Source organism: Triturus cristatus, chromosome 2_1 (genome assembly GCF_964204655.1).
Source record: "Triturus cristatus chromosome 2_1, aTriCri1.1, whole genome shotgun sequence".
Taxonomy (NCBI): domain Eukaryota; kingdom Metazoa; phylum Chordata; class Amphibia; order Caudata; family Salamandridae; genus Triturus; species Triturus cristatus.
Genome location: NC_140581.1, coordinates 885,172,011 through 885,187,751, shown reverse-complemented (window position 1 = coordinate 885,187,751; position 15,741 = coordinate 885,172,011). Strand labels below are relative to the sequence as shown.

General features: G+C 41.3%; 1 protein-coding gene across 2 annotated transcripts in view; it reads right to left on the bottom strand.

Moving 5' to 3' along the window:
- LOC146866039 (annexin A1-like) overlaps nucleotides 1-15,741 on the bottom strand; it is a 253,724-nt gene that overhangs the window by 123,764 nt on the left and 114,219 nt on the right. For both annotated transcript variants that reach the window (XM_085633058.1, XM_085633057.1), the window contains one exon: nucleotides 13,903-13,959. In XM_085633058.1, coding sequence (XP_085489184.1) covers nucleotides 13,903-13,959 — 57 coding nt within the window. The remainder of the gene's footprint in view (nucleotides 1-13,902; nucleotides 13,960-15,741) is intronic.

Below are 15,741 nucleotides of genomic sequence, written 5' to 3'. Positions count from 1 at the left end.
GACTAGTTTTTCTATTTTCCTGTCACCAATTGTGAGGAAATTCAAGCCCTCGAGTCTGCCATGGATAAATTCCAAACATTTTGTTTCACTGATGAGGATCTTGCCTCATTACTGGGAGATTCATCCCTTAGTAGCAATATGATCCATACCACTAACATCATAGGCAATGAAGACCTCAATAAATTAACATCCCTAAAGAAAAAAGTAAAACGAATTGAACTGCATGGACACTTCATGCTGGAATACTTGAAAGCAGGAGTTATCCCGCAAGGACTAAGAGTTATCGTGGAGACGTCCAAGGAGATGGTCCAAGCATTGGCAAATGAGATACAGGAATTAGAAAATAAGATAAAGAGCAGTCAAGTGATCGAGGAAGCGAAAAAGAAGTTAGAAGAGGTAGAAATGGAGATGTCCTCTTATCATGAGTATTTGATGAAACGCAAAACAGATAAACTTAAAAAAGATGTAAGGTACACTAGTCAAGAGAAAACTTATCCATATCTGGCCGATAACTTTTATCAACAACAACCCATTCAAGAGGCCCAATATCAACCTCCATCGGATAGATTCGCAAAGAAAGTTGTTACTTTCTCTGATACGTCAGATTCCGAAGGGGATAGTTACAATCAATATCAAGCGCATACTCCTGGGCGTCAGATGCCAGGTAATAACAGAAGTGAACGTCCTGGTTTTTTAACCAGACGAGGGACGCAGAGAACCAGATGGCGCCACAGATACCAACGACATCAACGGGGAAATTATCAACAATCACACAATTACCCACAGGGACAGACTTTCTACCAAGACGACCCTCAAGTTCTGGTTACGAGACATGCCCAATACTGCGCGAGTAAACCATCTTCAATCTTAGTTCACATGAGACTGACTGTCAGACAGAATCTTTACTAACTAAGGGTCTTTCCTTCGTTCCACACACCAAAGCAAACAGGTTTGAACTTTTCCAAGATTTGGTATCCTTCTTTCGCAAAATCAGACTTCGTGCCTTCTTTGAAGGACACATAAATCAAGAATCACAGACTCTAAATAGATCGGGTTTAACACCTCCATCTACGTTTGTCCCCACTCTTGAACAAGTAGGACCGGAAATTGCTATCTTTGAGCATGTGGTGTTTAATAAATTAACCACTGCCTTAAAATTTATTCCTGCACCCAATTACAATCTTACTCGAGAGGAACATAAAGCCCTACATAACTTGATAAACAACAAAGATATTACTGTTAATGGATGTGACAAGGGGGGAGGTATTGTGCTTATGGAAACCGATCAATATGTTGCTAATATGCAACTAATGCTCTCCAATACAGATCATTACACCCCCATACAATCAGATCCCACAAAGAGGGTATCGAGGATGATTGCAGAAATGACCAAGAAAGCCTTAGAAGAGTGTCTTATATGCGACAAAGAGTGGCAATACCTGAATGTTACTAAACCTAGAATGGCTTCGATATATGGGATTCCTAAAATTCATAGGAATACCACCAATCCGCCCTATAGACCAATTGTAACTACTATTGGTTCAGCCACAGTAACATTGTCCAAGTACGTAGATGCTATGTTACGACCGCATGTCCCTAAAATAAAATCATATATAAGGGACACCACAGACATCATTAATAAAATAGAACAGCTATCCTTTCATGATGCAACAGAAATCTTGGTCACTATGGACATAGAGGCCTTGTACAGTAACATCCCTCAATCAGCTGCATTGGAAGCCGTTGGTTAGTTCATTGAAACATTTATAATCCTAGTGAGAAAATAGGGTCTAAGGGAAAGAAGTATTTATAGACCTGCCCAAGTTCCAATCCCCTATTGCTAAACTATACACACAAAACAAGAACTGGGGGTCTAATGATAGACAGTAAAAAAATGATGAGAGAAACTGAACCAAAGTGCAACAAACCAAAACTAGCCAAGAGCAGAGCATGGATTACCATCAATCTTACTCGAAGGACAGAGCAAATAGTGAGAGAAAAGTAGCTCTCATGATCAATTAATATCATCTGGTGATCCAACTATTGGCAGAGGTATGTCCCTTGATCATGGGGACTGCCTCGCTAGTTTGAAGCTCTATTGCTCAATCGGACTGGTTAGTGTTAACCAGCGAAACACCAGGTGTAGAAAATAATGATGAACAAGGTTAATAATCCTGTAATGTGCAGTGCAAAGAAAAGGAAACGGGGAAAGCTAAAAAAGGTTGTGTAGAGAGGATAAACCTTAATATTCCAAGTACTCTGCACACCTTGATTAAAAGGGTGTAACAAGGTTATAGCAGTACTAGCAGGTGACTGCTATGTAAAGGTCAACATGTTTCAGCCATCCGGGTTTTGCTGCCCACGGCTTTCGTCAGGACCTATGTTGCACTAAAACATGCTACTGCAAAAATACACTTCTAAGCGTGAAAGTGACCACACATATCTACCATGTATGGGGTTAAATAAGATTGAAGATAATACAACCTGGAACAATCTAAATCCTCTAGATGGCAAGGTGTAGTCATCACCTAAAAAATAAACCAATTATTGCACAAAGCCCAAGCACACACACCAAAAAATGCTGTCAATAAGGCAAGAATCTGTCTTTGCATTAATACAAAGCATATATAAATTGCTTACCCCACGTAATCTGGGATTGTACCTCACCTACCCTGGAACCTCGCTCGGGTGTAGGGGGCCCCGCTCTATATCGTGGGAGACAAAGGAAAAAGCGAAAACAATAGATTTGCTAAGTTTTAGCTTTTTAAGTTTCTGTTATTTGTTAAATGTTTTTTTATCATTGTTTTGTAATTCTTTTTTTCTAAAAATTATTTTTTGATTTATTTTATTTCTTTCATTACGAGGAATCTACTAGTATGCCCCGCTGTAATTCTAGCTTAACGCTCAGAGTGAAAAATGCTAGACTCTCACTCGAGTCCGATCCCCCTAAAAAACAATACAGCCTGCCAGGCTCTCATCACTCATTTAAACAAACTCTATGTCGAGGCTATGGTCCCAGCAAGCTTAGGTCTCAGCCGACTCGCTCTATCTATGATTAAGCAATGTGAACACAAAAAAAGGCAGTGTGTGTTCTCGATGCTGGGCCAAGAACGCATCGGTTAGACTCGAAAAGAGCATAAATACACTCTTATGTACAATCTCGCAAGGAAAGTAGCGCTTACCTATCCGTCGTTGCCCCAGGGCTAATCGAGCTGGATGGGAGGCAGCGACGGTCCCGGAACGTGAGCTTAAATCATGCCGTCTACCTCAGCTGAAAGCAGTCAGCAGTAAAAGCCACGCCCATTGAGGTCGCCCGCCGCTGCGTACACGCGGCATCTGCTTAGAACTACAGGATGACGTCATCCTGCATGGAACGTGTAGTTTAAACGGTATCACAGTGTGTAAAAAAAGTTGTAAAACTCACAAAGTCTCCAACAGAGTCTCCAACAAACCGGTATATGTTGGTTCGGTATAAAGTAATATCTACAATGCTCAATATCGTAGAGCAAAGATAATCCATTGGGGTAGTCTGACGGCCACATATATATAGTCGCGCACTCGCCAGTTATCTGCCCAAATCAAAGGAACTACAAGATGATGTCATACAGAGTAGAGTTGTAGTTTTAATGGAAATCTTAGTCAGATGGATCAAGTCACGTGCCACATTACCATTAGGCTGATAAAGGCTGATGTTTATCGTTATTCCTTAACCTAGTCCAAATTAGCACACGTACAATGCGTCCCTCCAACTCAAAAGTCCGAAACCTCGACACTAACATGGGAGGGGCAGGACCAACATCCCCATCGAGGTGCGCCTGCACACGGACCATAATGTGTGTGCTAGACACCGTGGCAGACCGTACAGCGATCGCGCACGCTCCCAAAAGATGGTTTTACTAGGAATGAAAAGCTTATCAGTGTAATTTAATGGCACCTCCAGTTGACAATCATGGAGCGGTCTGTTTATAGTGGCCGGAACTTATCAGTATATCGTGCCGAAGCAATCAACTAGGATAGTGTATAATAACACTGGACAGCAACAGGTTCGATCATGGAGGGAACCCTTTCTGGTTATGTTCCTGAATAAACACCTAAATCGAATTGCATACTAATTATCTACAAATTGGTCCAGGGTATATCGTCATTTAGACCTAGAGTGTCACTCTGCAGCTTGTGTACCCATTTTTGTTCTTTAATAAACAGGTATCTGGAAATATCACTCGTGTGCGGAGGTATAATCGGTTTTTCTAGTACTGTCCACTGGAAATCTTCTGTGGCATGATTAGCCTCCACAAAGTGTCTAGTGAGCCTAGTTGTAAGTTTTTTGCACCTGAACGTGCTTTTGTGTTCAAGCATCCGTGCCCTCACTTTCCGGGTTGTCATTCCCACATATCGGGTGTGACACGGGCACGTGAGTAGATAAATTACATTACTACTATTGCAATTAGTAAACTGGGTTTGGATCCATGGACTGTTCGATCCTATGTCAATTGTTGTGGTGTGAGTGGATTGTGGGCAAATGGAACATCCCCCGCATGGATGGTGTCCGGTAACTGGCGGTAGATCCCATAATGTCCCCACTGGCCTGGTGAGGCCCACCTGGGGGCGTGTATGAACCAATCTGTCTCTCAGGTTGAAACATTTAACATAGACTGCCCTAGCCATTTTATTTTGGCTTGCTTGAATATTTTCTTGCAGGAGAATACTTTTGAATTTAATGGTTCACTCTTCCAACAGACCAAGGGAGTCAGTATGGGGGCGTCCTGTGCCCCAACAGTGGCAAATATTTTCATGGCACATTATGAACATAAGTATATCCATAACGATGTTGCACCATTCAGTGAATCCATTACGAGCTGGTCTAGATTTATAGACAACGTCTTTTTTATCTGAAATGGAACTGAAGAAGATCTTGCAGATTTTGTCTCATGGCTTAATCTATGTGATACGAATATTCGTTTTGTATCAACTAGCGATAAGCACAGTGTAGAATTTTTGGATGTAACTATTAAAGCCAATGAACATAAACTGACTGTTGACCTCTTCACGAAACCAACGGCTTGTAATACATTGCTACATTTCACGAGTTACCACCCAAGGGCACAAAAAACTACCATTCCGTTTGGACAGTTCCTACGCCTTCGCAGGAACTGTACCGATTTGATTGATTATGACAAACAGGCTCTTGTCATGAAAGCAAAATTCATTGCCAGGCGTTATCCTAAAAGATTAATACGTGACTCTTATAAAAGAGCACGATATTATGACCGTCAACACTTACTTGTAGTAAACAATCCTAAACAACAAGATCGTTTAGTATGCATTACTCGTCACTCGACTATGAATGACACTATACGTCACATTGTCAATTCCAACTGGCATATTTTGAATGCCACAAGAGATAGATCTGAACACATAGCAAAACCAATGTTTGCATATCGTAAGAACAAGAATTTAAAAGATTTGATCACACGGTCCCGTATGATGAAGGCCCCAGCTAGGACAACACAGACCACTTTTAGTGGACTGTCCATCTTGAAAGGCAACTTTAAATGCATGGCATGCATTGCCTGCAAATTTGTCATAGAAGCAAAACAGTACTCCATTAATGGGGTAAATGGAGACCTGCAAAGCCTGACCAATTGCAAAACAGCAAACATTGTTTATGCAATAATGTACCCTTGTAACAGGAGAGACGTCGCGATCTATGGTGACGCGTCTTACTGAACACAGGTCCGCCATTAGGACTAAAAAATTGCAAGCCCCTTTGGTACAACATTATGTTGACCTTAATCACACTGCAGAAGATATAAAATGTTTGATCTTGGAAAAAATTCACACCAATGGCTCTAAAGGGACAGAGATTCGAAAACGGAGGGAGGTGTTCTGGATATTTTCTTTGGACACCTATAAAAGAGGTTTGAATAATGAAATTCCTTGGAGTCCAGCAATCCGATATACCAACCAATGATTTTTATCTCAATCAAGATGGGTCAACATTGTGAGGTGTTTTATCATCTTTTACCTCATCAGGATCTCGTGTTGTGTATCTTGCAATGTAGTCTTTCTTTAGAAATTGTATATCTTAACGTGGTTGGATATGTCAACTAATTCACATGTAATCAGCCCATTTAATAGGCTATTTGATTATGCTAAAACACTTTTTAATAGGATCTATACGACATATCCTCTTCTCTTTTTATTGAACTTTTATAATGTGACAATTCATGCCCCATTCAATCAAGTTCCCCATATCAGTCACATCGACTTGAGAAAGGGTTATTACCACGGTATTCTCCAATACGTTTCGCGAAACTGAGCCTTTTGGTCGACTGCACTACCTATCAATAAAATCATATTATCTACTCGCTATGACACATACCTGCTTAGTGAGTTCGGTTACATGAACGTAAATCGGTTTTCTGATTGAGCATAAAACTTTCAATCATTCTTGCTTTTCAGTCATCTGTAACTGTACAGTTGAAGTAGACAGCACATTAAGTTTATTACCAATTGGATTTGTACTAAGGTCCGTGGTAACTTCTGACATGAATTCTCTCATATCAATAAAAGAATGACCAGGGAGATGGAAAAACAAACTGTGAATATCGATTTATTGGGCTTCTAAATCGCATATACGTAACCTTCACAAGATGGCGTCCATGTTTCCGCTATATCTTTTATTTTGCTGCATTTTCATTTAGTTCACGTCATTTGACGTTCTGACATTGGGCGGAGTATGCGTTTATCCTTAGAGCCAATCATGGCTGCTCACAGATATATATCAGTATTGGCACCAAAATCCCTTTTTAACTTTGTTCACGGGGGCGTGTGAATTCAAAACCAGCGCTATGGACGGTTGGTAAATACGTGTAGCGGAACGGTACTTCATCACAACAGCGTCCCCGAATTCATTATTCTACGAACACCTTATCTAGTCTACTAAGCGTTCCATATCAGGTATGTTCATTGAAAAAACAAGGAACTGTTGGTTACCAGTATATTAGATGACTAATACGATTAGGATGGACCAATTTGGTACGAATATGCTTCAAACCAGATTATTCATTACGATCATCTTTTAACTTGGCATATGGTTATGTCTTGAAACTTACGCTACTGATTTCGCATATAAGCAGACATTGGATGCTATATTTGATGGTATCAATAGCACTGATATGTCGATATTTATTATGTCTTCTCAGATTTTTACGCCACGCTTAACATATACCTAGGGCGCTTCCAGTCATCTAAGTACACAAACTTGTCAAGTTTTACAAACGGGTTACCCGTAAAGAGTAAGTGTCTTTAAAAGCTTTCATAACAATGGCTCAAATCCAAAATAGAAGTACTCTAGACAAACTACGTATTTTAAAACAAACTTGTTTCCCTAATTTAGATCTGTTTTGGGATTCGTTGGACACCCAGCAGTTGTTGACTTTTCCTCGCTCCACGTCTCGCCAGAAACCGTGGACAATTTGACCTGTCAAACAATTCGATACGAGGTTGTTCTTGATAAGGTACATGGCCACCCTCCAGCTTTCACTGTATTCTTTCTGTTAATATACTGCAGCTTTCTAGTCAGGTTCCATATACAAGATTTTTCGTACTATGGATGATATATGAACATTAGCCCTTATATTGTCCACTCATAACATTCTATTTTGTTCTTTTGTATGAGTTATATATTAGTGCTCATAGTATTCTGTGATATGACAACTTATTTGGAGATGAAATATGTATATTTGTAAATAATGTACAGAGAGTAGACATTTTTATTTTTTATTTTTAACTTTGTGCATTTCAGTCATTTGATATTTTTGAATGTATATAAATAATATAGGTTGTTTTTTTCTATTATGTTTTAGGAATTAAGACATCATGGCTACCTGATGAAGGCAGAACGCCGAAACGCGCATAGTATGATTAAGTTTAGCCATGTTCTAAGAATTAGATCAAATATACTGTGACCATTTGACCAAAGTGGACTGACATAGTGTCATTGATTTTTGTTTTTCTTGTTTTCCTCCCTATGTCGATTATCAATTTCGAATGTATGGATACATGATATGTAAAGAACCATAAATGTGTAAATATATTCTCAACTGATGTGACAAAAATGATTTAATGAAAAGGATATATATCCATAGATAAGGGGATGAGAAAAGATTATGGAAAAATTGTATATATATGCACAAGAGTGTAGATTTGCATTAATAAATTAAAATACAGAACTGTACTTCTTGGGTCATTTCTGGTCATGGTGACTATTAAATGCACTTTTATTCATTAATTAGTCTACCATATTTAGTATAGTTTCCTATATGTTTATTCACAACAAACCTGTCTTGAACCTGCCATTGCAGTACAGTTTCAAACTGCTATGTCGTCCTGACAGGTGCACCCGCTTGCCAGGGCCTAACCTCTCTTTTTACTATATGTAAGCCACACCTACGTTAGGCCCAAGATACCCCCATGGTGCAGTGTATGTGAAAGGTACAACATGTACTGGTGTGTTTTGCATGTCCTGATAGTGAAATACTGCAAATTTTGTTTTTCACTATTGCAAGGTCTAGCTATCCCACAGACTATCACTGGAGTGCCCTTGTAACATTTTTACAAGTGTAACTTTCAAGTCGGGAAACCTAGAGATTTGGAGTTTTGGCTCTCTGAGCTCAGAATTTTAAAAGACCTATTTTAGTAAAGACGTTTTTTCTATTATGTGTTTGAAAATGATACTTTTAGAAAGTGAACATTTTCTTGTTTAACCATCCTGTGCCTCTGCTTGCCTGTGGAATCAATGTCTGGTTTAGATTGACAGGGGACTGTTCGTGCATTCACTCTGGACAGTCACACAAATGGAGTTGAGGTATGCCCTGCATATCGCGATGGCCCATCACAAGGCTGATGGGCCTTCCTGAGCTAGAGTGGTGGGAGGAGTTGTCAAATACACCGGAATAGGGCTGTGTCTGGCCTCCCGCCATTCTGTCTCCAACCCCCTCGGAGTGTGTCTGGAGCCAAGATCAGACAGTACAAGAACTTGTGCATTACAAATACAATCCTTTGAAGAATGCCTACTACAAAGGCCAAAATGGGTATAAGTATTGGACCTAAAGGGAGGGGGGGTTGGGGTATTGTTTGATTGTGTTATCTGTTTTGATGTTTTTAGCTCTAGACCAAAAGGAATGCACAGTACATGCACGAGTGGTGGAGAACTGGAGGGTGGGGCTCGTGAAAGGCATCAGGGATTATGGTCAAAGCATTAGCTAACCCACAATGCAAAACGCTTGTCCTACAGCATATTAGGAGACACGTCCTGGATGTTGTAATGATGCAGGAGACACACCTCAGAGGCAACAAATATAAGGCATTGGATCACTTTGGTTATAAGCTGTTGGTGCATTCAGGGTATACCTCGGACTCCAGGGGAGTAGGGACATTAATGAGGACCGCGTGCCTGCTCATCATAGAAGGGGTATGGGCCGATGAAGCTGGCTGCTGCGTCGCTGTAGCAGGGAGGTGGGAGGGAAGAAGTATCAACTTCTGCTTGTTCTATGTGCCCCTGAGGCTTCTGAAGTGAGTCTTCCCAGTGATTAGTAAAATTCTCATAGGGCTCCCAGTGGGCACTCTCCTGGCAGGGGGGGGACGTAAATGTAGTTCTGGACCCGGAGTTGGATCGCTCCAATATACCAACGGAGGCTCCTCTTTGGCTTCCTAACTGCTATGGGGTTGGTAGACATTTGGTGAACGCGGAATCCCCAATAGCAACAGTACACATACTATTCAGTGTGCCATGGCTCGTTCTCTTAGATTGATTACTTATTCACACAGAGCGATAGAGTCGTAGAATTTCTTGCACCTTTGCATATGGCTAGGGGAGTCTCCGATCATTCCCCGGTGGGGATTACTCTTCAGGGTCCACACATTATTAAGGGGGTGTTGCCGAAGATAGATTCATGGTGATTGAGGGATCCAAGGCTGAGAGATAAACTTCGGGAGGGCACCGACTTGTATTTTCAAGAGAATGCTGGAACGGTTGACTCACACCAAATAAAATAAAAGTTTCATACATTAGGAATAGCAATTTCCTAATTGTGACTCACAGAAATTGCTCTTCCTAATGTATGTGCATCTGACCCATATTCTACTAAGATGTGGTGATGCTGCGCTCTTCCCTTGATGAGGCACACAAACTGACTGCAAAGTGGCTGCCTAATGACAAGAACACACCTTCGCATCACAGTGCAAAGGAGTGTGCGTGATGACTCGCCCAGGTATTGTACTGCAAGTGTTCCACAACACTATGCTTAGACTACCTTGAAAACTTTTCACACATTATATGTGTGTTGTACAATGCAGCACATGGCACATGCAATGTGCAAAAGGTTGGGAGAAATATCATTATTTCTCCATTTTACAGCCTCTTCAAGGTGTCATTATTTCTGGTGCAAAGGCCTGTCTAGACATTTTAGTAGAAAGAACCGTGCATTAGAAACCAGAGAGGGTAGTGTGATAACGTCCTTGTACCACCCATGGGTCACACTTGGGATACAATTTAACACATAGCAGGAGAAAACACTGTCTGCTACTTTTAAGACGGCCTTCTTTTGCAAAAACTATTTAACTGGAAAGTAATTCACTTCTCCAGACTTTGTGTCGGTTTGCCTCAATTTGCCTGTATTTACACCAATGAAAAGTCTTGCTAAACGTGCTCCTCAATGTTCACTTAAAGCTGTATTGCTCATAATAGCCGACATATTTAAATGATAGTAGTGAAGCAGCTTTTTCCATAAAGTAGCACAAGGTATAGCCACTCATTTTAATGTGCATAAGCTGGTAGAAATGCTACCAAGTGGAGGTTTCTCTCAAATGTTCAATGAAAGTTCAGAGCCAACTATGCTAAACTTTGTGATGGATCAGGCAACAAACCTAGCATGCAAGCATGTCAGGAAGAGTTGCCATTGTGACAGTTCACATGAGAGAGGGTAACAAACTTACCCTAAAAAGTAGGTTTTGTGTAAGTAACACAATATAATGTACATTCCTGACTTTTAGAGCTAGATGAGCTCTGGCAATACACACTCACCTCCAATGTACTTTTAGATGATCACCTAATTCCAGCTCTTTACACTCTTTCCGGTTATGGACATACATTCTCTTTCCTTAACTGTTCTACTAACTAGATAAACACACCTGAAAACAAGAATTTTGAAGTCAGGGGTCCTGGACTCGAGACAGTGTTCATAATGTCCTGGAGTGTCGAGGTCACACTAAGAGAGTTGAGGTCACACTAAATGCATTGCCACTGTCCACCATTGGTGGCTGACATTCTTGAGCATGAATGGGCACTGGTTGATATGAATCAGAGGGATTTTCCTCAAAGTGGGCAAAGTGGAGAGTCTCATTTTGCTGGAGAAATATCCACACACATTTCATAATAATTTAAAATTGGAAGGTTTTCCAGTTATCATGGCATGGGTAAATGTATGCTACATTTCTGGCTATAAAGGTGCTGGACCAATCTCTCAATAAGCTCCCAGTTGTTTTATTTATAGATAGAATGGTGGGGCAGTATGAAATATTAACAGTAAAAAACTAACGATTATTCTACTATCTACTATGGCTGCGATACACTCACATGGACAATTATAGTGGTTGCATCATAGTAACACTAAAAGTCAATTAATATAGACCATGTAGTCAGTCTACTGTACAAGGATCTCAAGGCAGACTCTGTGAAGTCTCTGGCTTGTTATGGCATGTGTTTATTGCAGCTGCTCATTGAGGGAAAAGTGCAATGGAGAATTCCAAAATATATCAAGTGGGCTAGGATCCATATGTCCTATATATAGCTCAGTTTCACAGCTACCCTAGAGAAAGGTTGATTGTTGAGACTCAGTAAACGTGTACGTAAATTCAAGTAATTCAAACTACAGTATTCAAAAAGAACAATGATCCCACCAAATATCCAAAGTGAACGTTTTAGAGTTCCAGTATGCCAGCTCTCACAGTATATTCGACCAGCTAACACGGCTATCGTCAGTTTAGCAGTGGATATACAAACTGGTGCAGTTCTCTGGAAGAGAGCAGATATATTTTCATTCTTGTTTCACAGACAAAGATCATTGCAGGGTGACTCCTCATGCCAGAGCTTTGTCCACACACAGAGTGTGTTGCAAAAGCACATCCAAATCTTAAATCTGCCGGCCCCATTCAAAGTTTTCAATGTGCGGGCCATAAATAATCACTAGAGGCTTGCTTACCAGCTGCATGTAGATTGATACTTCACCAGGAATGGATCAAGACAACCCAAACAAGAGCCATCATGTTATGTAGGCACTCTGAAAGTCTTCCATGCAACACACACCAAACAACCTACACTCAATTTCCTATACACACAACACGTCACTCAGTGCTCAATATTCCCACCTGGGGGAACTATGGGGCAGATTTATGTTCCCTGGCGCATCCCTGTAAATCTGAACTGGGGTGGCAGAGTGGGCTAAAGAACGGTGATGGATCAAACCCAGATCTGTTGACTGGGTGTGAGTGTTTGATTGGTTCTGATGCTCCGTCCATCGCCACCCCCTTTTGTACCGCTTTGTTCGCCATAAGTTGGCAGGGTATGCTCAGACGTGAGTCCCTTGCTCACTTTGCCACTGGATTCAAGCAAGCCTGGCTGAAGACGGCTGAAATGCCAGAAACCGGTCCTAGGAAGCTTGTTCCCGGTCCAGGGAAGGCATGGCTTGGCAGTTCGGGCTGGACTGATTTGCATATGGCCATGTCTGAACTGGGGTGGCAGAGTGGGCTAAAGAACGGTGATGGATCAAACCCAGATCTGTTGACTGGGTGTGAGTGTTTGATTGGTTCTGATGCTCCGTCCATCTCCACCCCCTTTTGTACCGCATCCCTGTAAATCAGCATGGATGCGCCAGGGAAGATGCGTCATGCAAGTTTGCCCTTGCGCCACCGCAGATGCGCCGCATTTACAATGCGGTGCATCGTGGCGCAAGGACAAGCAGATGCGTGACGTATCTGCCGGCGTAAGGTTGGCGCAGTGCTGAAGTCGTGTCGCAAGCGCGATGCAACTCCAGCACTGTTCCAACCTACCCTATCCCTAACATGGTGCATCAAGCCTTACGCCTGCTTCAAGCAGGCGCAGGGTTCTGACACATCAGCGTTGGGAAAGTGACTCAGTGAAATCTTATAGATTTCACTGAGTCACTTTTCAGGGGCGTTCCTGCGATGGAACGCCCCCCCCTGTGTCGCAACGCCCACATGAAACCTGACGCAGGTTTCACGTGGCGCAGGGCTTTACACCGTGACGCATCTCCATAGATGCGTCACGATGTAAATCGGGCGCAACGTGGCGCAGGGTTTACGCCGCCGCTGCGTCACAAAAGTGACGCAACTGCGGCGTAAAAGGGGCGCAAGTCCCACATAAATCTGCCCCTATGTATCTCAATAATGGGCAATTGCATGGATTTTCATGGAGCAAGCTGTCAAGTCGCCTCACCTCCATGGGTACTGGCAATAGGCCTGTGCTCCCCGATCAAGAATCATTTGTTTCCAGCATCAGCCTTCTCATAGCCTGGCATGAGTTGAAAGTAACCTCCTATGCCTAAGGCTGGGTGTACATAATAAGAACACCACATTCCCATCATAGCCTAGTACTGTGCTGTTGAAGATCAATACAACTGTTGGGGCTTTCCCTTCTCAGCCAGGCGAAGGCTTCCTTACTTCTTAAAATGTTCTCCATCGCTGCGAGTTAGGGATGTTTGTTAGAATTGCAAAATAGGAGCTAGTTAACAAAATAGCTGTACTCACTCCATACTATCACCTGACTCTAAGAATAGCAGCCATTTGCTTAAATAACCAGAAGAATATGCAACGTATACTTACCTTTGCATCTCTGTCAGCAAGAGCTTCATCTACACGGTTGTCCTCATTTCGATCTCCCTATAAAAAATATATAACACATCACACCAGCAAATATTATTGAATGTTTTTACCCTTCTAACATCACAGAATAATGGGAGAATGGATATAGCACACACTTTCATTTAGTTTCCACAGACAGAGATTTTATATACACATTTAGCAGTTTAGAAAAAATGAAAAAAATCACATTGCATGTCAAATGTGCAAATTTTCCCATATTTGGCCGTAATCAGTTGTGACGAGGCTGGAAATCATTCAACAATTTTGGGATTTAACAGAATTAAGAAAAATGCACCTTTGTTGGCTTGAACAATAAACCATAAGATACGGTGCTGAAATGCTTACTTTTATGTGGTGTGAAGTTTGAGATCAAATAACAATAGTGAAATAACACTGCCTTTCAAATTCTGCCCAGAGTAAGATCTTATTAAGATCAGTGGAAGAGGTGAAAAGAAACACCGTGGAACATCTCATTTGATAAAATTATTTTTATTTAGCAGACACATTGAGCAACAACGCACAACTCACGAGAATGTAATCTCAATCAATGAAATAGCCGTGAATATATCAAGTATCCAAGAACCAATGTTAAAGTGTTAAAAGTTGTAGTTGGTGAGCCCACATGTCAATGAGCTTTTCCATGTGTCTACAAGAAGCAGAGAAGGTGCAACTCAAGCAATTTCTAGTCTCTTGCAACTGCCAGAAAACTGTGTTTCTCTTCACAGGACACCATGTTATACTTTAAATGTATGTTTTTTATGTAATTAATTGTGTCCCTCTAAATGCGACTTCTCATCTCTCTTTATAGTGGAACATTTTGTTCAGGTGGGATGTGCGAATCGTGTTTTCATCTGATTTAGTTGGTGACAGAATTGTGAGAAATGCAGGTTGACAATTTGCATTGATTTGTAACTAAAGGTAACGCAAGGCAGTGCAATTTGTTGCTTTGCGTTACTTTGCGTCAAGCAGGCATTCCATGGGTGGTAAATGAGTGTTCACGTTCATTGACCCATGGATCGTGATGCAAATCTTTGTCTACAAAGACTGGTAGACATAGATTTGCGTGAATATCCTGCGTCTCCCTGAGGCTGGCTTAATGATGAGAAATACTATTAACTCTCCTGGGGGCATATCAACAAGGGCTTTATCTCTGCTTTTTTGGCTTTAAAAGCCAAAAAAGCAGAGATAAAACTAGCACCCTATCAACAAGAGGGTGCTAACATGCAAATTGGCATGTTAGCACCCTTTTACTCTATGCTTCCCCTTGCATCTCTAATGAGATGCAAAGGAGGCGTTCCAGAGTAAAATAATAGGAGAAATGTCGCTAAGCGACATTTCTCCTATTATCAAGAATATCGCTAACCCTGTTAGAGACAAAAAAAGCAGCGCTAACCTCGGTTAACGCTGCTTTTTTACGTCTGGTATTTTTCTGACTTAGCCATGATATCCTATGGAAGGAGGATATCATGGCTAATTTTGTCTGTCCCTATCAACAATCTAACGTGAGATTATCGCTGGGTTTCCAGCGATAATCTCACGTTAGCCACTTAGCGTGAGGATTTTTATCGCTATTGAGATAAGCGTTGCTAATAGCACGCTATCAGCGATAAAAATCCACGCTAGCCGGTGATAATTATCCTAGCGCTAAGTGCGCTTAGCGATAATTATCGCCGGTTGTTGTTGATATGCCCCCTAGTGTTTTCCCCCTTGGATGTGAGTTGCATCTTTCAGTTCAAATTATAACAGTAAATTGCTTTTCAGCAAAGTTCTTGAGAAGGAAGGCACAAGGAAAAAGAATAG